Source organism: Microcaecilia unicolor, chromosome 9 (genome assembly GCF_901765095.1).
Source record: "Microcaecilia unicolor chromosome 9, aMicUni1.1, whole genome shotgun sequence".
Taxonomy (NCBI): Eukaryota; Metazoa; Chordata; class Amphibia; order Gymnophiona; family Siphonopidae; genus Microcaecilia; species Microcaecilia unicolor.
The window spans coordinates 135,579,526-135,602,458 of record NC_044039.1 but is presented as its reverse complement, the minus strand read 5'-3'; the positions used below and the strand labels follow the sequence as shown (position 1 = coordinate 135,602,458).

Here is a 22,933-nt window from a genome sequence, read left to right as displayed (position 1 = left end):
TTTCTCAATTATTATTATTCAATATTAGTAAAACAACTAAACAACAGCCCGACAACCCAGGGGCGCAAAACATAACCCCCCCCCCCCCAAATCCTGCCCTTGCAGGCGCACCGGAAAAACATTTTGCACCGTACATAATATTTTGTTTTTTGCTGGTGCTGGTTTGAGGAAGTAGCAGTGGCGCCGCAGAAGAAGGCAGAACAAGGAATCATCTGACTCTTATTTAATTATGAATAAAACAAAACCAAAAATGGAAAATAGTGACCAGTCTACTTACCTCAACAAAAAAGTCAAAATGCTGTGCGCTTTGAGCCTCAGAGTCCCTCAGGATGGCGTAATGTTGCTAACATAATTTATGACTTGTGAGGCGACTCTTCATAGACTACCCCAGAAGCAGGTTACTTGAACTGAAACGCTATTTTGATGTTTGTGGGCGTCGGGTGTGTGGACTCGTTTGCACAGCGCTGTGACTTCTTTGTTTAGATAAGTAGACTGGATTCTGTTTTCCACTTTTTAAAATTCAAAATTAAAAGATAAAAATAGGTGTTTGAGGCAGATGATTAATATAAATTGTTGAGCTCCAGATCTGGAATAGCTGTGCACTACAGGACATACAATAGCCTGCTCTACATTTTTGTATGGCCTCTTTGCCAAAAATTATAAAAGGATAAAAAATAATACTGAGACATACAAAGGTGATGAACATAAGATGTTTAAACGTGATTTTAAGTGTCTACTGAGTGATTACTTTGTTGCTATGTATTGTGCACTCCTGTAGTTTTCCAGTTCCTTTTTGGGTTTCTGCCAGGTACTTGTGAGCTAGATTGGCCACTGTTGGAAGTAGGATACTGGGATAGATGGACCATTGGTCTGACCCAGTATGATTATTCTTATTTTCTTAGCATTTAGCAAGCGCTAAATCTATTAGAGCACCTTAGTAAAAGGAGCCCTTTGTTCTTTGAAATACTGAAGTGGGGTAAAGGCAAACTGCGGTATAATTTTGTTTTCCTTTATGTATGTTATCTTATATTTTTGTTTTATTGATATTTTATTTGTGCTGTGTATTTTACAATATATGTGAAAATGGCTTTAATTTGTAATAGACTTTGTATATTTGACCAGGGCTGCCGAGAGAGGGGGTGAGGATGGGCAAGATTCTCCCAGGCCAGGCCTCCAAGGGGGGCCCCCGAGCCGGGGTCTCTCTCTCTCTCTCCTACTCCTGATGGGACCCAGGTGATCGCGTCCCAGCAGGAGAGAGAAAACTCCAGTGCCGGGCCCCCCTTAGATCCTGGGGAGGAGCAGACACAGGGCTTCGGGGCCTCTTTTTTGGCTGGTGGGGGTCCCCAGGCCCTGCCAGCAGATGCCTTCCTCCACAGTTGTTCTTCACTCCGCTGCATTGCCTGCCCTGCCCCTGCTTTTCCCCTCATGTTGCGAATGCTCAGTACTTCCTGTTTAGCGAGCGGTAAGCCTGTATTGGGCTTACCGCCACTTTGAAAAAGGGGCCCTCAGTGTTGTATAGTAACTAAGTAAATGTAATTAAGCAAATATTTTGTTACTTTTACTTGTAAAGAAGTACAGGATAATATCTGTTACTTTTACTGAAGTAATAATTTCATCAATTATTATTACTTTTACTCAGTTACATCTGATGCTTGCAGTGAAAAGTAAAAAACGGAAGCAAGACATAAATGATGATTCCTTGGTAAACCAAATGAAACAGCAAAACCTGGAACACGATTTTGCTATTGGAAACTAACATACGAACAGTGGATCATTTCATCTTAAGTTTTGCTGTTCAGTGAATATAGCCTATTAGAACCTTGGAATTGCCTGTGTTGAATTGGTTACTGGTCTTCAGCAGAACTGAACAGTGATCAGTTGGGTTACTTTGAATTAGAGATAAAGCTAAAGCTGTTTGCAATTCTTGGTGAACAGACATATGTGACTACTACAATAGACGGTACTGGTCATCCGATGGAAAATTTTACATTGGGGTGACTGTCCATTGGATTGATGGTCTTTAGAGAAGAAGTCTGCGTGTCTGACCTTAAGACTGAAAGGTTCCCACACACTTAATGTTCTTGTATCTGTTCTCAAAGATATTCAAATAAAGTTTGCCATCATGAAAAACTGTTAGAACAACAACAGACAATTCCAACTTTGTGAATGCCTTCTCTGTAATTGGACAGAATGATTAACGAAGATGAAGATGCAAATGATGAATCATACAACACTACTTCTTATTCACTATTATTTTACCAAAGTATTAAAATATACATATATTTTTACTTTGACCTAATACTTCCAACAACATTGACCTCTCTAAAAGTGCAAAGGATAAAGTTTAATGTACACAGAATTTGGGGAGGATGGAAGGAAAGGTATGGATATAAATGCAAGAAAGAGAACAGAGGAACACAAAGCGAAACAAAGTGAGCAGCAGGACATCCTTGCAGTCCCGAGGAGTAAGTTTCTGATTCTGAAAGTACTTTCCATTGATTTTTTGAGTTCTACTCAGGAAATCATAGAAGGGAAAACAACCTATCATGGCATGCAGCCATAAATGATATCCCATTTGGGAATATCTTAATTTCCTGTACCTATAGCTATGAAAAGTATACATGTATACAAAATACCAACAGTGCATCAAAGAAATGCAAAGCTCAGTGCCCAAATAAACAGCATTCTGTTTTGAAGACACTGATGGAAGCAGATCTGAACATTCAGAATCTTCAGGTCAGTAAATATTTTTATTTGTTTTCTTAAGGAAAGCTTTTGGGTGAACTTTTGAAGTTACTAATGGAAAATCATATCCGAACAGAAATGTAGTTTAAGTTCTTCCAGTTTCTTGAGAAGTACTTGCGTTCTGCTTGCAACTCCTGCACAGTGGTGGCAGACTGAGATGGCCAAGGCCAGGCAGGGCAACAGCAGCAAAAACACAAACTCTGATGTTCTGCAGGGGATTTTTAAAATGCTGGGCAGGTAGAAGAGATCTGGTGATGGAATAGGGCTGGAAAAGAGTCTGATGCTGGGGCTGGGAGAAAGGGCAGATGCCAAGAGATAGGGGCCAGAAAAAGGGACCTGGTAAGGGTGAAGGAGGCATAGGGATGGGAGATTGGGGATAGCAGAAGGGGGCTGATGCTGGCAGATGGTGAGGACAACAGAAGGAGGCTGGGTATGGGAGAAAGGGCAGATGCTAGGAGATAGGGATGAGTTAACATGAGAAACATGTCGAGTTAACATGTTTCACTGACTAAATAATGAACTGTTCATTGGGGAACTTACTGAAAAAAACACACTGCCTCATCCTCTCATCCCAACACAATAATTATAAACCCACAACCTTAAACACCCCAGATCACACCCTCCCTATCTCAGATAGCCTCAAAATACTAGGCGTTACAATTGATTGCAATCTTACACTTGAGAGCCAAGTAAACTCCACTATAAAGAAAATGTTTCATTCAATGTGGAAACTTAAACGTATAAAACCTTTCTTCCTGAGGGAAATATTCTGCAACCTGATACAATCAATGGTAATGAGCCACGCAGATTACTGCAATGGAATATATGCGGGATGTAAAGAACTGACAAAGAAACTCCAGACAGCTCAAAACACAGCAGCCAGGCTGATATTCAGTAAAACACGTTTCGAAAGTGCCAAACCCCTCCGAGAAAAACTGCATTGGCTCCCAATCAAGGAATGTATCACCTTCAAAATCTGCACCCTGGTCCACAAGATTATCTATGGTGAAGTCCCAGGATATGTGGTCGACCTGATAGATCTCCCAACCAGAACCAGAGCATTACGTACTTACTTGAATCTCCACTACCCAAGCTGCAAAGGACTCAGATACAAATTAACTTATGCATCCAACTTCTCCTACATAGGCACACAATTGTGGAATGCACTGCCAAAGACTGTGAAAACAATCTACGACCATCTAAACTTCAGGAGATCATTCCTCACCGACTTCGATGCCTGGCTTTCTGTTTTTCTTGAACCCTCATCTCCATCCCTCATTCTCGGAGACTTCAACATACACGTTGATGACCTGTCCAACTCTCACGCTTCTAAGTTCCTCACTCTAACATCCTCCTTCAACCTCCAGCTATGTTCCACCACCCCTACTCACCGTGATGGCCATTGCCTTGACCTCGTCCTCTCCTCTTCCGGCTCACCCTCCAATTTCCACAGCTCAGCTCTTCCTGTCTCTGATCATCACCTGATCACCTTCACACTTCTTCACCCTCCCCTCAGCCCCGCCCAACATTAACCACTACTTCCAGGAATCTCCAGATTATTGACCCTCCCACCTTATCATCTAGTATTTCTAATCTCCTCCCCTCCATCATGTCCTCCGAGTCTGTTGACGAGGCTGTCTCCGCTTACAATGCCACTCTCTCCTCTGCTCTGGACACCCTTGCACCATCCACCTCCCGTCCCACAAGGCGTACTAATCCCCAGCCCTGGCTGACCCCTTGCATCCGTTACCTTCGCTCCTGCGCCCGATCTGCTGAAAGCCTCTGGAGGAAATCTCGCACCCATTCAGATTTCCTTCACTACAAATTCATGCTATCCTCCTTCCAGTCCTCACTATTCCTTGCCAAACAGGACTATTACACCCAATTGACTAATTCTCTCAGCTCTAACCCCTCGTCGTCTCTTCGCCACCCTTAACTCCCTCCTCAAAGTGCCCTCCGCTCCCACCCCCCCCGTCACTCTCTCCTCAATCCTGGCTGACTACTTCCCGCGACAAGGTGCAAAAGATCAACCTTGAGTTCACTACCAAGCCACCTCCTCCTCTTCACCCTTCAACCCTCTCCCTCAACCAACCAACCCAGACCTCCTTCTCCTCCTTTCCTGATATCTCCGAGGAGGAAACCGCCTGCCTTCTTTCCTCCTCAAAATGCACCACTTGTTCCTCTGATCCCATCCCCACCAACTTACTTAACACCATCTCTCCTACTATCACCCCCTCCATCTGTCATATCCTCAACCTCTCTCTCTCCACTGGCAACTGTCCCCGACACCTTCAAGCATGCTGTAGTCACGCCACTCCTCAAAAAACCATCACTAGACCCTACCTGTCCCTCCAACTACCGCCCCATCTCCCTCCTACCCTTCCTCTCCAAGACAACTTGAGCGCGCAGTCCACAGCCGCTGCCTTGATTTTCTCTCCTCTCATGCCATCCTTGATCCGCTTCAATCCGGTTTTCGTCCTCTTCACTCGACAGAACAGCACTTTCTAAAGTCTGTAATGACCTGTTCCTTGCCAAATCCAGAGGCCATACTCCATCCTCATCCTCCTGGATCTATCCGCCGCTTTTGACACTGTCAATCATGACTTACTTCTTGCCACACTGTCCTCATTTGGGTTCCAGGGCTCTGTCCTCTCCTGGTTCTCCTCCTATCTCTCCCACCGCACCTTCAAAGTTCACTCTCATGGATCTTCCTCCACCCCCATCCCCTTATCTGTGGTGTTCCCCAGGGATCGGTCCTTGGACCCCTTCTCTTCTCAATCTACACCTCTTCCCTGGGCTCCCTGATCTCATCTCATGGTTTCCAGTATCATCTCTATGCTGATGACACCCAACTGTATCTCTCCACACCAGACATCACCGCGGAGACCCAGGCAAAAGTATCGGCCTGCTTATCCGACATTGCTGCCTGGATGTCCAACCGCCACCTGAAACTGAACATGTCCAAGACCGAGCTTATCGTCTTTCCACCAAAACCCACTTCTCCTCTTCCTCCACTTTCTATCTCAGTTGATAACACCCTCATCCTCCCAGTCTCATCTGCCCGCAACCTCGGAGTCATCTTTGACTCCTCTTCTCTGCGCATATCCAGCAGATAGCCAAGACCTGTCGCTTCTTCCTCTTTAACATCAGCAAAATTCGCCCTTTCCTCTCTGAACACACCACCCGAACTCTCGTCCACGCTCTCATTACCTCTCGCCTGGACTACTGCAACTTACTCCTCACCGGCCTCCCACTTAGTCATCTATCCCCCCTTCAGTCTGTTCAGAACTCTGCTGCACGTCTCATATTCCGCCAGAACCGATATACTCATATCACCCCTCTCCTCAGGTCACTTCACTGGCTTCCGATCGGATACCGCATTCAATTCAAGCTTCTCCTTCTTACCTACAAATGCACTCAGTCTGCTGCCCCTCACTACCTCTCTACCCTCATTTCCCCTTACGTTCCCGCCCGTAACCTCCGTTCACAGGATAAATCCCTCCTCTCAGTACCCTTCTCCACCACCGCCAACTCCAGGCTCCGCTCATTCTGCCTCGCCTCACCCTATGCTTGGAACAACCTTCCTGAACCCTTACGCCATGCCCCTCCCTGCCCGTCTTCAAGTCTTTGCTTAAAGCCCACCTCTTCAATGCTGCGTTCGGCACCTAACCCTTACCGTTCAGTGAATCCAGACTGCCCCAATTTGACTGCCCCTATCGGACCGACCGTTCACTTGTCTATTAGATTGTAAGCTCTTTGAGCAGGGACTGTCTCTCTTTGTTAAATTGTATAGCGCTGCGTAACCCTAGTAGTGCTCTAGAAATGTTAAGTAGTAGTAGTAGTAGTAAAGATCTACCTGTTCAGAAAGGCATTCCCCACCAACCTAACTTAGATGCCTCAACTCTGCAACACAGCAAAACTATAGATTGTATTGGACACTATATATTCCTTCCTATCTTCGATCCCTATGTACCCGAATATACCAACCTTACCCGACCCTAATATCAAATTGTATTGGTTTCCCATACCGGACTTGGCGAGCGCCTTTACAGTATTATATAAGCCACATTGAGCCTGCAAATAGGTGGGAAACTGTGGGATACAAATGTAACAAATAAATAAATATACTTTTCATTACTGCAGTGTCAACACTCGAGGTAAATCAGTGGTAGAGAGTATAAAGCCAGTTCTGACACTACCAGGACATAGCAAGGACTTTGCTGCAGCTGGCACATCGAAAGCTGGATATAATAAGAATAGAATAGGCTGAGAAGCATTGGATTAGTGGCAACACTGCTTGCCAACATGATGGACTGTTTGGTCTGCAGCATCTCAAATTGTCATTCTCTAGGAACTGTCCTATATTTATGTTTCCATATACTTTGCATAGGAAAGGGGTTAGGGCTATGAAACCCTATCAACAGGAATTTGTACTGATTATGCTGTTATGATTGGTAAAAAATTAGCAGACAGAATGCTCTTCAAATTCACTTTGTTATTTATGAATAATATAGTCATCTCTTCAAGATTACTTTTCCTTCTGCTTCCTATTTCCCTCCTTCATCTAAGCTCAGGTTTAGTTACACATACCTTTCCATATCTCATAAAATTAGAGTTCAATCAAGGATGAAGATTGTGACAATCTCTATGCAAAAGACTTGCCAGTCTCTCTGACATACCATGAAATTCTTTTCTGATCCTGGTGGAGGACTATCAAGATCAATCAACTTTTTCAGCTCTTCTTGGATAGTTGATTTTAGCACCCTCTTTGGAGATGCCTGGAGATTTCTGACTGCTGCACGCAACCTGGTGTGGGACATTTCATTTTCATCACTTTGGTGACGTCTTTTAAAGGAAGAGAAAGAGACCATCAGAAACTACTATTTTCAAGATGTAATGGTGGCTACCAAATAATTAACACCATTTTAAAAGTAAGACTGTCAGAAACAGGAAAACAGAAGAATAAGATGCAAGCATTACAAGAAATAACAAAGAGCTCTGTGGAGTTAAGATCTATTAAATGAACATACATACCTATTTAATAAAAAATAAAAAAAGAAAGAAAGAAAAAGAAAAGGTACATTAAAACAAGGCCATTTTAGCGCCTCAAAATCGCAGGCTAAAATCTGCTTGGCACAAATATTTAACTCACACCAATCTCATTGTTAAAAACATTCGTTTTTTTGGCACACTCTCTCAAATATTTTGAAGTTCAGATAAATGTAATAGCAGGTACCTAGTAATACTGCTGACACAAAGCTGTCCTAAAATAATGAGTAACTGTACTTTCATTTTTTAAATGTGCAAAAATTAAAAAAAGAAAATTTTCAAAAACAGTCCGAGTATTTTTGTCCTCTTCCCTTTCATATCTGCCAACCACTTCACAACTACCATTTCTCCATTTACTTTCAAGCTCATCTGAGTATTTTCATTCTTCAAAATAGATAAATTCTCTAGTATTGGCCCTAAGATGGTGCTTGTTTCTTTCGGCATAGTAATATTTTTATGTACATTATAATTAATAATCCCCCCCCCAAAAAAAGGAACTGTGAATGAAAAGTGTATCAACAGAAATTTGACATGAAGTGAAAGGCATTAACTAACAAAGGGTTCCAGTAGATGCTTCAACTATGAGAAAACTGAAATCTTTTATCAAACCAAACTACAGGCAAATGCAGTGCTGTTCATGAGCTTTCAAGACCATACTGATCTCTTCTTTGCACATCTGAAGGTGGCACATATGAAAACATATAGACCAGACATGGCCTGTGTTTTAGCATCACAATGCCTGCATCAGGGGTCAAGAAAAATAATCTGAATTTAGGAGATCCAAATTATGAGGATTAAACAACATTCAAGTGGAACCAGCTTTAAGAAGCACCTAGTGCTCCACAAGAGTGTTTCCAGAATGGCATATTATATGCTCATTAAAGCTGGTTCCATTTGGATGTTGTTTACACCTCAATCTGTATCTCCTAAATTCAGATTTTTTTCTTGACCCTTGATACAGGCGTTGTCATGCCAAAACACGGCCTGTGTCAGTCTATGAATAAAGAATCGTTGCCTATCCCAATCTTGATGGCCCTTTGAGCTGTTTTTTTCTGAACAAGTTGAAAAACACACACTTACAGTATGACACTATAGTACATTTCCCCTTTCCTTCAATCACAGAATAAGGAATGTGTGTGTGACAGACTCAGCTGAAACTGTCACAAAGTGTCTCAGTAGGGTAGCAGGGGATAGGTGAGTGGCTGAGTGAGCAGTGTGGAGTAGTGACTGTGTGTGCAACATGTATGTCAGTTATCTGTTGTATGATGTGTACATCAATCTCCATAAGAACAGTTTAGCTGTTTGTAGGGATGTGAAGATGAGATATCAGAAAGTGAGGGGAAAGGTTGCATGTTTGTGTTTGGGGGTGGTTCATTGGCAGTATATGTTGAGAATTGTGTATCCGTGTGTGTTGGCAGTGTCTTGGGGCCTGTGTGTTGTTAGGGGATTGTGTCAGATAATGTGTGTGTGTGTGTGTGTGTGGGAAACGTGTTGACAGTGAACGTTGTGGGCCTCTAAACTTCTTGCTCCCTTGCACTTTCCCATGGCCTCCTGCACTCACTTTCTAGCACTATATCCCCTCCCTACCCTTGATTCAAGCACTCTCTCCTGTCCTATCCTCCCCTGCCAGCCAGCCTTGCACTGTCTCTTATCCATGCCACTCCTTTTCACACCCTCCCTTTCTTTTCTTTCATTCCGTCATCTTCCATACCTCATAAGTACATAAGAATTGCCATACTGGGACAGACCGAAGGTCCATCAAGCCCAGCATCCTATTTCCAACAGTGGCCAATCCAGGTCACAAGTACCTGGCAAGATCCCAAAACAGTACATTTTATGCTGCTTATTCTAGAAATAAGCAGTGGATTTTACCCAAGTCCATTTTAATAATGGTCTATGAACTTTTCCTTTAGGACCCATCCAAACATTTTTAAACCCCACTAAGCTAACTACTTTTACTACATTCTCTGGCAACGAACTCCAGAGTTTAATTACATGTTGAGTGGAGAAATATTTTCTCCAATTCACCTTAAATTTACTACTTAGTAGCTTCATTGCGTGCCCCCTAGTCCTAGTATTTTTGGAAAGAGTAAACAAGCAATTCACGTCTACCCATTCCACTCCACTCATTATTTTATAGACCTCTATCATATCTCCCCTCAGCCGTCTTTTCTCCAAGCTGAAGTGCCACAGCCACTTTAGCCTTTCCTCATAGGGAAGTCATCCCGTCCCTTTATCATTTTCATTGCCCTTCTCTGTACCTTTTCTAATTCCACTATATCTTTTTTGAGATACGATGATAAAGTCAATTCAGCACCTCCCCATCTACTCTTTTTCCCTAAATTTACCACTTTCCTTCTATTCTCTTATCCTTTTGCTTTGCTCCTCACCCTGCTCCTCTAAAACCAACCCCTTCCCTTTTTCTTCACTCCATCATACCACACCTCTTTTCTATATCTTTCCTCCAACCTGATTGCCTCCCCTTCACTCCACCCTCTCCCTTCTCTAATGCCTGGACACTCAATGCTAGCAGGACCTGGTGACTCTCCAGGTTTCAGCACCGCTCCTTCTTCCCACAAAGTGCTGGCAGGACCTGGGTACCCCTGCTGGAACTTCACCACCACATTCTCTCTTCACTCACTGCTAGCAAAACATGGCGATTCCCACCAGCTATTTAGGGTTGCTTGCTTCTTCTCTCTCTCCACTCTGCCAGTAGGACCTAGAACTCCAACTGGCTCTTTACTATTTGCTGCTGCTCTGTGGAAGCTCTATGCATTTGAAATTGATATGTATGGATGGATGAATATACAGAACGAACGAATCTCCCCAACAGCCCCTATCGCTTAAGCAAAATGTGCCAAAAATGGAATACACCACAAGAATTTCAATGCCAAGTAAACATTTACTTCCCTGTTTACTAAGCCGTGCGGCAATGTCGAGACAGCTCATTCAACGTGAATGGGTTGTGTCAGTGTTAGCGCGTGGCTTAGTAAACGGGGGGGGGGGGGGGGGGTAGTAAACATTTATATTATGGAAATATTAATCAAATTTCTACTGCAGGCTACAGAAGTTTCTCCTCAAAATAAACCGTGTATGTAACAACCTGGATGCTTCGACAAATGATTTAGAACCCTGCTTTAATTAGACCATTTGTCATGGGGTTCTGCATATCCCTCTGTGACATGCCTCCTTTCATACATACTTTTCTAAATATTGTAGCCCTACTAGTAGTAAGTACTCATTTCAGCTAATAATTGATCTTTAAGAAAACTAATCAGTAGCATCTTAAAGCTCCAGGGGCCCAAATGTCAGTCAGCCAAGGTTGCCTCCTCTCCTGTTCTAGCACTAAGAAAAATAGCAAGTCGGCAAGTAATGCTAGAAGCCAACAAAGACTCCAACTGTGATCAACTGACAACTAGACTCTGCAGAGTTCTTATATGCTGTATATCAGCTTTCTTAAAAATCAATATTTTGCTTCCTGATAATAACTGCAGCACTTCTGGAAGGAACCATTTCATTAAATTTATCTCCCATCCTATTTCTAAGAGAAAGGACCACTGTAGATTTTTTTTTTTTTGTATTTGCCAAAGAAATGTCATCTGTCTCTGTTGATACTTTTGATATCTGCATAAGCATCATTTTTATTTTACCTGCTCAGCTTCACTTCATGTCCTAAAACCAAAAGGATGTGCAAGGAATGCTCTCTATGCTATAGAAACACAAACATCCAAAATGCTGAAATAATTATACATCTATAAAATGAGCATTGGAATGTTTAGCTTACAAAGGTCACTGGCTGCACATCCTTGAATCACAGGGAAGAAATGCAGTACAAGCTCTCCATTTAGATATTCAGGTGCTTTCACTTCCTTAACAGTCACGGGATTTCCAGCAAGGCATTACTCAGTACTGACATTCATCCACATTAACCCTCCTTATGCTTTTCAAAATGAACAACCAAAAAATAAAAGCAAAAATGCTCTTACTTTCTTGTATCCATAAACCCCACAGAGTTTATTGTCCCTTCAGGTTTTTTCCATCCAATCAGGTACTTGCTAGTAGCGCCCTGGCGAGGGTAGAAAGTTCTAGGACCAGAGGAGGAGGAAGAGGAGGAGGAGAAAGAAGGTGCGAGCTGTGGGGAAGTAGCAGAATGAGGCTCTTCCTTGGGTGAACTTCTGGTACTAGTGAAAACAACTGGGCTGGCCGAGTGCCGTGAGCTCATGGTACTGGTGGGAGAAGCAACACAAAGACAAAGCTTGACTTAAACTGGGTGTGTATGCATCCTGTGTAAAGTTGCAATCTTTTACCAGGAACAAAGTTATTTTTATGATACTTAAAAGTCTGCAAATTTAAAGAGTTTAGTTAATTCTTTGATGTGTCCTGCTATTGATATATCTAAATGGATATATTCTGTCATTACTGGCGCCTGCATATTTTAAGATGTTGTATTGCATAACCACAACTCTTGAATAGTCTAACAGAGCTTACTATGTGCCACTGAAATAAAGACGTCTACAAGGAATGATTTGAGAATGCACGCTTCTACAGTCAGAAAAAAAGTTTCAGAATATTTTCTTTATGCTTCAATAGGAATACACGTGTGTGTGTGTGTATGTATGTATTTGTGTATGTGTGTATGCGGTAGTGCGGAAAGTTAAATGAGGTGCAATTAAGCATATACTAATTTATATACTCTACTCTCCCCAAATTCTATTTAGTTCTCTCCTATATTTGGTAGTTAAAGAACTATCCTTTCTTTACTCAGACAGCTTGACCTTCCAATGACTTTTTTTTTTTAACCACCCATTTTAATGTACAGGATTCCATGGTAAATTCTTCAGTGTTGAAGCTATGGAATCAAGCAGGTCAACAAGTGTTGTGTTGGTGCCTGGTACAAAAAAAGTACTATCACTTTTAGCACTCATTGAAAGCCTTTGGGCCCAGTATTCAACTGCAGCAACCATATTAAATCCTAATAAATAAATATTAATTTAATCTCTGGTGCTTAAAAAAAACTTTTATTCAGCACTGCAGAACATAAGTATTATATGGACACTGCCACTGTTATAGGGGCAATTCTATATGCAGGCACCTCCATTTAGGCACCTTGAGGATGGACAGTAGGATCCTATTCCGTAGCGGCATCCAGGTTCTGTTATACAATACAAGCGCCTGCAGTTACACCTGCCACACATTTGGTGTAAGTGTGGGTGCCTAAAGCCATCAGGGACACAAACAACTTCCAGTATTCCGTAAGTTACATATATAACTGGGAGCTCCACTCAGGTGTTTGTCCTCCCATGCATTTACACATTATGTAAGTTAGGTGCACCATTACAGAATAGCACTTAGGCATCCTGCTGGCACTTTTATGGGTAAGCATAAACTTACTCGTGTAAGTGCTAGTATTTTATACATTTACATGCTTAAAATTAAAATAAATGCATGCACTTAGATTACACAATTGACCCCTATATAATTAAATTTAGTCATACCTGTCAATTTTCTTTTCTTGAGTCCTACCATACTAGTCTGCACAATTGGGTTGTGTCCCTTTCCTACCAGCAGATGGAGGTAGAGAACTGAGATTTCCAGTTACATAACCTGTACTTAGGCTGGTGCCTCCTAGAATTCTTCAGTTCAATGCCAAACCAGCATAAGGTCTACTGTGCCACACTCAAGCCCCATATGCCAGTGCATCCAAAACAGCCAAGATCTTCCAGGGCAGATCTCTGACTGGTTGTGGCAGGACTCAAGGAAAAGAAATTAACAGATATAACCAAATTTCACTTTTCTTATTATCTGGTCACACCAGCCTGCACAACTGGAAGTACCCAAGCAGAAACTCACTGGGAGGGCAAATACAAGGCCCCCTTAATGAAAGCCCTGCCAAAGGCCAACCGGTCTCTGGAAAAAATATTCACCCTGTAATGTCTTGCAAAAGAATGAAGCGATAACTAAGCTAACACCCTACAAATGTCCTTGTGCAAGTCTAAATAGGCCTCTGCCCACAAGGATGCTGGTGAATGTGTGGAACGGGTCCTTCAGGTCCCTCAGTACCTGTTTGTTTTAGCAGATGTAAGCTGTCTTAATCACTGCTTTGATCCAATCAGAAGCTTTGTAGGCCACTTCACCCTTAAACAGTCTGTAGAAAAGCACAAACAGGTGGTCCAACAACCAAAAGAAATCTGTTTCCTACAAACAGAGCAAAACCCTTCACACGACCAACTAGTACAGCTTCTTAGAGTGCTCAAAAGAGCCTTGCGTCTCAAAGACAAGGAAGGAAACCTCCTGGCTCATAAGAAACAGAGAGATTACCTTAGGCAGAAAAGATGGCACTGTGTGGATGGAGACCTGGTTCTCTGAGAAAGTCAGGAATGGATCACAGCAAGGCAACACCTGCAGTTCCAATTCACTGTGCATGGTCACAATGGTGAACAAAAAAAAACCCTGTCTTTAGTGTAAGATCCCTTAAGGAGGCTGCCCACAGAGGCTCAAACCGCAACCCCCAACAGCACAGTAAGGACCAGATTCAGATTTCATGAAGGTAATAAGAGCCTGAGAGGAGGACAAAAATGCACTATCCCTTTCAAACAACATCCAAGATCCTCCTATGCCACTAGGGAAAGACCACCAACCTTCTATCTGAAGCAGGAAAGCACAACAACCTGAGCCTTCATGGAGCTTAGGGCCAAATCTTGCTCAAAGCCCCTTATGGATGCTCCAGAATCTAAACCCTCCAGGGTAAGGGGAGAGGGGTCTATACACCAGCATTCAAAGATCCTTCAGACCTACATATAGGCTAGTGAAGTTAAGGAATTGCGGGCATTGAGAAGGCTGGAGATCACTACAGCCGAAAGCTCTCGTCTCATGAGCCGCGTCACCCCTCAGGGACCAGGTTGTAAGCCAGAAGGAATCCTGATCTCCACTAGACCTTGCCTCTGGAGACCCCAGCCCTCAAGAGCAGAAGCAGGCTCCCTTCCAAAGCTGGATGAGATCTGCATACCAGGGCCTCCAAGGCCCATCTGGAGCAATGAGACGTATAAAGGGGTGACAAGCCACCCTGTGCAGTACACTCCTGATCAGTGGTCAAAGCAGAAGGATGTAAAGTGGTTCCCACCAGAACCAGTCCTGCACCAGAGTTGTCTATGCCAACCAAGCCAGACTCCCTTCTGCAACTGAAGAACTGATCTGCCTCGGCACAGCTAGAGGCTATGAGGTTGAACACTGGCCACACCCACCAGCTGAGGAAGTCTGCCTGAATGTTGTCCTGGCTTACAATGTGGATTACCGAGAGCTTTGTCAAGAGTCTCTCTGCTCAACAACAAATAACTGCAGCATCTAGTGCCATGGTATTGTCTGACATCACAGAGACTGCCCTCCCTCAGAAAAGTAGAAGGAACTCCAAGATGGCGAGGCAGATTGTTCTCATTTCCAAAAGACTGATAGTCCAGGCTACTTCCCAATCAGACCACAGCCCATGTGTCATTCAAGCCCCAACATCCCTGGAAGGAGCAGAGAAGCCTCAAAATCTTGAGACCTTGGCAATGACTGGGACAACTGGGCTGCCTCCAGGGGTCTCATGTGTGCACCCACCTATGGGACTACCTCCAGGGTTGCTGCCATTGTCTCAAGCATGGGTCATCCCTGCAACTTGCGCATCCACTGCTCAGAGAGAAAGATGGTTCACTTTGCTGTGTTGAACAGGACTCTCAAGCAGTGGCGTATTTATTCAAGGTGCGTGTTGCATACACATCCCGTGCCAGACCTGGCTCCCCTGTGCCTTAAAATCATCTCTGCTTCAGTCTTTGACCGGGTAGCATCCTAAGATGGAAATGTGCAGAAACCGCGTATGGACTGCCCTTATGGGAAAATGGAGGTAAGCCTACATTAGATCTAGAGATGTGAAACTTACCCAGGTGGACTGAGGAAGTGATGGGCGTAAAGTCTCCATTAAGAATCTCAGTATCTGGATGAGCTGTCCTTTGAGATCAAGAATGGGGCGGTGGGCATCCCTTCTTTGGCATCACAAAATAGATGGAGTAGCAGTCGCTGCCTTGCTTGGCAGACAGAACGGGATCCACCACTCCCAGGGCAAGCATATTTTGGACCATATTGGCCACAGCCCCAGACTTTGTGACTGAACCTCAGGGAGATACCATGTAAGTGTCGGAGACCAATCGAGCCCGATCCAGCATGTAACCTTGACTGATCACCTCCACAACCCATTGTCTGAGGTGAAGTGAACGCACTCATAGTAAAAAAAGAAAGAAAGAAAGAAAGAAAGAAAGAAAGAAAGAAAGAAAGAAAGAAAGAAAGAAAGAAAGAGAAAGCCTACTTCCCACAGGAACCAACGAGGGGTCTAGTGCACCCTCACTGGACTCCTATGGGGGACATCTGCAGGCCCAGATTGATCCTGATCACCAGGTTTTACTGGACCCCAAAAGGGCTCACTCTTGGGCTTGATAACCCTGACCAGAGAGTGCCCCCATTTGGAGCATGCCTTGCCTGGCCCCAAAAGGCCAGATCTGTTGGCAAGCCTCTGGGAGGCAGAGGGACCAAGCCTTCCCAAGGTCCTGGACATGCCTCTCTGGGTCCTCCCCAAAAACCATCTGCCCCCAAAAGGGCAGTCTGCTAGTGTGTCTTGGAGGACGTGTCCACTGCCCAGTGGCAAAGCCACTGCCATCTTCTGGCTGCAACCACCAACTGTGAAGAGATGTGGACTAGGCTGTACAGGACATCTACCAAAAAAGGTAGCACCAGACTCCAGGCATGTTACCTGGAGTCTGGAATCTGCTGCAGCCAGAAGAGCATGGCTCAGGCCACACAGACACCATATACAGTGGCCAGCACACCTGATACTGTCAAGAAGATGGTCTGCTTCAGAAAGTGCTCCTTCAGTGCAGCCTCCCCCCCCCCCCCCCCCCCCATCCACAGGGATAACCGGTCTTCTTGGTTACCTCTGAAATGACTATGTCCACCTTGCGTACCTTCCAGTACTTCCTGGTTCTCCCACTCTGTCAGTATCATGCGAGTGAGAGCCTTGTGTAGAGGAAATTCCTTGGCTGGCCCCACCAGACCTTCCAAGAGAGGATCCCTTCCTTTGGCTCTAGTGCTGAGAGAAGCCATACCCAGGTCCTCCAAAATAGCATCTATTAGGTTAGAGAGCTCCTCCTTCCAGAAAAGATGCTATGACCGACTGAGTGAGCTTCATCCTCCAACTGGGCTGTCCAATGCCTGAATCTACCTCAGACTTGGGCGTCCCTAGAGACTGTGGGACCCCTGGTTCTCCACAACTCCTCTTCAGCCCCTGAGGTCCACCCCCCCCCCCAAAAAAAAAGAAAATCTGGCCCCTGCTGGACATTCTCCCTTGCCAATACCTCCTTTACAAGGACAATTTGGTGGAGCGATTTGGCAGGAGGGGCCCTAAAGCAGTCTAAGGGTCAACACCCCTACTGCAAGGACCCCCCCCCCCCCCCACAAGGAGCTACTACTATAATGCTGCAACTGCTCCTGCAGAGCAGGAGAAGAAGCAGAGAAGTAAATGGCTGCTGGTTCCATCAAATCAGGATCATGGGTTCCAAGGGCACAGCCAACATTGACCTGGCAGCCTCTCTGCGAGCCTCTTCTGACCCCCTCCCAGTCATTTCCACAGGCAGAAATGGCCCATCACACCTAGGGCACAGGGACCAGCAGCCGTACTAAACTGCTAGCTTTTGCAAGTAGCATATCTCCAGCTCGTAAGAATGGTTGACCATATGGTCAGCCAGATGAAGCCTGCCCTCTGCTGCCACTCTCTCTAAAACCTGAAGTCTAGGATGCAACTGCTTCTCACAGGATCCCCTGGGCTTTTGATGTGGCTGGGCCATTTCTCCTTTGTAATATTTTTGTAAACAAAAACACAACAACTAAGAACCCCCCCCTAGACTGGAGAGTACTCCTGAGAACAACAAGGGAGGGACTGGGGGGAGGGGGATGGGGACCCACACCCTCTCAGGCAAGGTCCCTTTGAGTGCTAGTTGGGGCAGCAGAGTCTGAATTCCACATCCAACTGACCCTGGCTAATATACCAAGGTTAGGAGCAAGGCCGTCACGCTTGACCTCAGATTGCGGCCCTTAGGGTGCACACTTGAGAGCTAATCCTCAGACCTGTATCAGCCTGCACAGCCTTAACAACTGCTGGAGTAGAAAAATATTGAATAGTTCCAAGAAACACCAGCCTAAGTACTGGTGATGTCCTTGGAAATCTCAGTTCTTTACCTCCATCTGCTGGTAGGAAATGACATAGCCAAACTGAGAAGACTGGTGTGGCCAGACAATAAGGAAGTTTTGTTTAAGCCTTTTCTGGTCTGTTGGAAGTGTGGTATAGAAAATGTAAAAATAATAAACAAATGAATAATTTATCTGGATAGCAGCTGAATATCGTTTCTATCCAGATAATTTTTGCAGCACTCTGCTCATTGACTATATGGATAATATCAGGCTGATAAGACAGTTTCAGCATGATTTCATCACTACAACTGCTGAAAATCCATAGATTGAAGCATTACATGTTAACCAGCTGCGGAAAACATACAACTGTTTCAATATTGGCTCCTTCATTTTTTTTTTAAAGGCTATTTAGACATATAAGAGCCATAAAGGAAATAAATGTTAAATTTGAAAACATAAGTGCATCCATAAGTTTTATTCTTTAGTGTATAAAACTGGATTTCCCAGTAAACTGTGTTATAACTAGCGTAAAGTTGTAGTGCTCCTGATATCAAACTATTTTAAAGATGATGCTCATATTGTCTTAAGATATTTTAAAGATGTTTTTGCTTTTTCCTTTAAACCCAAACAGCAAAGCTTGTTTGGAAAGCATTTTGATAGTACGCTATTTCATTTACATGTTTTAGAAGTTGATTTCTCTGCATTCTGAGGCGATTTTTCACAGAAAATCTCTCTGAATGCACCAGACTCAAATGTTTCACAAATAATATTCCCACTGAGTAACATTTTGCTTGATGGTGCTAATGTATATACAAAACCACTTTGTAAAAATCCTAGGGCCCTGTTTACTAAGGTGCGCTAGTGATTTTAGCACGCATGGGTGTCTTTAGCATTTAGCATACACTAAAAACGTTATTGTGCCCTTAGTGATGTTTAGTAAACAGGACCCCTAGTTTGAGATGCTATTATGTTTCTATTTAAAAGTGAGATATGTTTTAAATTATTTGTAATATGTCTTTAATCTAATAAGCCAATCATTGTTCTTCCAAAATTAACAAGACCTCTCCTACAAAGATAGTTCTGCACAATTACTTGCACACTGAATAACAATTTCCAGTGTGTGCATGGTACCAGCATGAAACTAACCTATAAGTTTCACAGAGTCCGTAGCAGAGCTAATGTTGACTGCACGTCAACCATTAGAGTATGATTCTGAGAATAACGAAAAAAAATGTTCCTTTGCAACAAAAATACGTTTCCATGATGCGCACAAGATTGGTCCATTAAATCTCCATTTCACAAGGTCATAGCTGTATGCAGGTTAAGAGATCTTGGAAAGACCCATCAATAAAGCAATCGTACTGGCTGGACATTTCATCGTACACAACAGATATATATTCTTTCACGTGCTTTTATCAGATGAAATAAAACAGTTTGAATTACGAAAACTCTAGACTCTTCAAGTGTAGGTTGGGGAAAAAAAACCCTCCGAAACTTAACACATTTTTTACATTTGAGTGAACTAAAGTAAAAGAAACTGGGCCAAACTCCTACGTGCTTTGGATAAACAGGCCTGTCTGCAAGATGCCCAGCCACTAACTTAAACCAGAAGGTACAGGACAAGAAGCACATCTGTTTCATAGGAGAAACAGTGGCTTATTATTTATATCCAATAACTCAGAATGAATTCACATCCCAAGAGGATGTTCCCCTTTTCCTCGTGGATGGAAAACATTCCTGTCAATTTTTGCATCCTTATTTGAGAGTTAAGCAGGAAATGATCTTCCATTCTACAGTATAAATAATTAATTTTTAATTGGCTTTCCATAGATTAATCACTAAAAAAGGAAAGGAAAGAATTATTTTAGGTTTAAAATCTGGTATGGAAAAAAAGAGGGTGAATACTGAAGAATCCAACAGACCGCAGTTATAATAAATTAAGAACTGCAGTCTACAAATGAATCTGTGTTAGTTCTGACATATCAATTTCAAGATACAGTTCAGGATGACGGGATAACATAAAAAGAATTACTGTCAAACTATTCAACCGTAAAAATCCATTGTGACAAATAATTAACTCTAACTCGAAGTCCCATTGATACATATGTAGGGTTCATTAACATTTTTGCTTTTCTCCTCTGGTGAGAGCCATATTTCTCCATAAAAAGAAATGAATTAATTAATATTCTTATATATTTGTTTAATGCTCTGCCATTCAAGCTATCAGCCCAAATGGCTTTCAGTTACTAGCATTTGAATGTAATGATTCTGTAATTGCTACTCTATCTTAATACTGACCACATGGGAAGCTAGAAAAAAAAACAACCTGCCCGATCATCATCCATAGGGACACAGCTAGAAACAAGGCTCCAAATAATCACTGTAATTTGCAGTTTGTCAGCAAATACCAGGTAGTTCTTTAGTGCTATTTCAGATGATTTGAAAGCTAATTTACATTTCTGTCTTAAGTATACAAATACTAACACTTGGTTATTAAAAGCTTTTAGCATTTTGTATTAAAATCTTTTGCATAAAGAATTGCCTTATATCATAGCTTTTATTGTTCTTTGCAAAAGGAAGGAAAGAAAGAAAGAAAGAAAATAAAGCAAAAAGCAGATTAGTATATGACTCTCCTGTCAAAGACCAGCACTGAAGCACACACACATGCAATGTTTCCTGCTTACACTGGCTTGCAACCTGATACCTCACATCTCACTTCTGAGCTGTGGCAGCTCAATTTGCAATGCAATCATTTAAATGTGAAGCAACAAGATGTACCAAACAATGCTCTGACCCTCACTGAAAAGAAACAAACATCAGTATGAAACATAAAATGAGGGTACAATCCCAAGATATCTTGTGGGTTTGAAAATGGACCCTTTACAAAATGTTCTGTGCCACAGAAAATGTGTTTAACCTTACCTTACAAACCAGGGGTGTAGCTAGCATTGGATTTTGGGGAGTGCCCGGGGGGGGGGGGGGGGGGGGAGAACATATTTCTCCCCCACCCCCCCTCCAATGTGACGTTAATCTTACCCTTTGCTGGTGGAGATGCCCAATCCCTGCCAGCAGGCAAGACCCACTGCCTGAACTGCCCCAGCAGGAAGAAGTCAGAGACCTCCTTTCCAGCTGCCAAGGTCTGCACTCTTCACTCTGGAAAAGAGGCCGCCGACTTCTTCCTGCTTGGGCAGTTTGAGCAGCGATCTCATCCACTGGTGGGGAACTGGGCATCCCCGCCAGCCATTTGATATGTATTCCAGTTGCAGAGGGGGCCTGAGCCAACAGGGGGGGGGGGGGGAAGGGGGGGCAGCCCCCCCATGACTATGCCACTGTTATAAACCAAACAATCTATCATCTTTAATAGGTCAGGCTACAGTGTATACTTTGAGGTTTAACTTAGTTTGAACCTGCAATCAAGTAAGAATATTGCGTAAAAGAAATCACTGCAGTAAAATAAATGTACAATTGTATCTAAATTGTGCCATTATGTGGATTTTCGCCTTTATTTCCTGAAATGTAATAATGCAGCACTCAACTCTTTATTCAACAGGTGGAGGTGGTTTGAACTTGAAATCTAGGGTTTAGGAATGTTTTGTTTCAGATTTTAATATAAGGTAGCTTATTTCAAAGATTATCAACAAGTTGCTAGTTGGTTATTATAGCTCACTTCTTTTCAAAGTCATTCCCTCCATGTTGACTGCTACCAGGATCCAAGGAACTGAAAAAGCCTTGACCTGATGCTAACCACATTACTAGGTGCTATATAATAAGACAACGACTCTAAACTACTTAGCACCTTTTCTTTAAAGCAAGCACATGGAGAGAACATTTTTTTTAAATAATGCCTCATATAAAATTAGGTCATGCCTCAAAGAACACATGGTACAAACTAACACATACTTGAAGAGTAGGCATGTTTAGAGAAGTTTTGGCAAAGTTACCGTTTATATGTCTATTTTAGAAGGTACGTGCTAACATTAATTCCTGTTAAAGAGCAGGCACAATGCCTGCACTTTGAATGTTAAGTGGGTAAAAAACCAGGGTCTACTAGGGAAGGAGGAAACGAGGAAAAATATGATCCAGACAAGACAAATTTACTGCGTACACAAGATATTATTGTAATGAAACAACAAAATGTTTTTTGTAACGGTCGAGAGATCTCAGAGTATAAACTCTACACCGAGGTGATTTATGCCTCTCAGGGTGGACAAGTTTCTCGATCATAGAACTTCTCCACTAATTTTTATTTCTTGTGAGCAAAAACACCCTCATGTGCTCATATATAACATAGACTTGTTCAATATTTTAAATTACCTGGATCAATTCCCTCATTGCCTCCATCCAAAGTCATTGCACCTTAATCAACAACAAATATTTATATAGAGAGAATATCTCTCTTATAGTTTTTTCTTATACCAACTTTTTAAAATACTAATGTGCCTACATCCACTTAACGCCAACCCTTGCTTGAAGTGAACTCTGATTTCTAAGATCTAACAGGTCAGAATCTAATATAATAAAACGCACCGTGAACGTTCTGAAGACAACGTTCTGAAGTCACTCAAACACTTTCTGAAGGGTTCGTGGATTCGTGGTGTGAAGCCACCCAGCCGTCTCTGCCCCGCCCTCGCGTCAAACGTCATGACGTCGAGGGCGGGGAAAAAAAACGGATCGCGAGGGCAGAAAAAAAAACCAAACAAACTGATCGCACCCACGCACGGTGCGTTTTAGTATATTAGATTCTGACCTGTTAAATCTTAGAAATCAGAGTTCACTCAAGCAAGTATATTAGATTTACCTCCGTGGTGGCGGTTCCGGCAGTGCAGCGTCAGGGAAGGAGGCGGCGCTCCCGACGTCTCCAGCCTTCCCTTCGCTGTGTTCCGCCTTCTTCTGACGTCAATGATGACGTCAGAAGAAGGCGGAACAC

At 43.1% G+C, this 22,933-nt stretch overlaps 1 protein-coding gene across 1 annotated transcript in view; it reads right to left on the bottom strand.

The window, feature by feature from the left end:
- SIPA1L1 (signal induced proliferation associated 1 like 1) overlaps positions 1 to 22,933 on the bottom strand; it is a 637,152-nt gene that overhangs the window by 53,723 nt on the left and 560,496 nt on the right. The window contains 2 exon segments of the mRNA XM_030215408.1: positions 7,425 to 7,590; positions 11,781 to 12,020. Of these exon segments, the coding sequence (XP_030071268.1) occupies positions 7,425 to 7,590; positions 11,781 to 12,020 (406 nt within the window).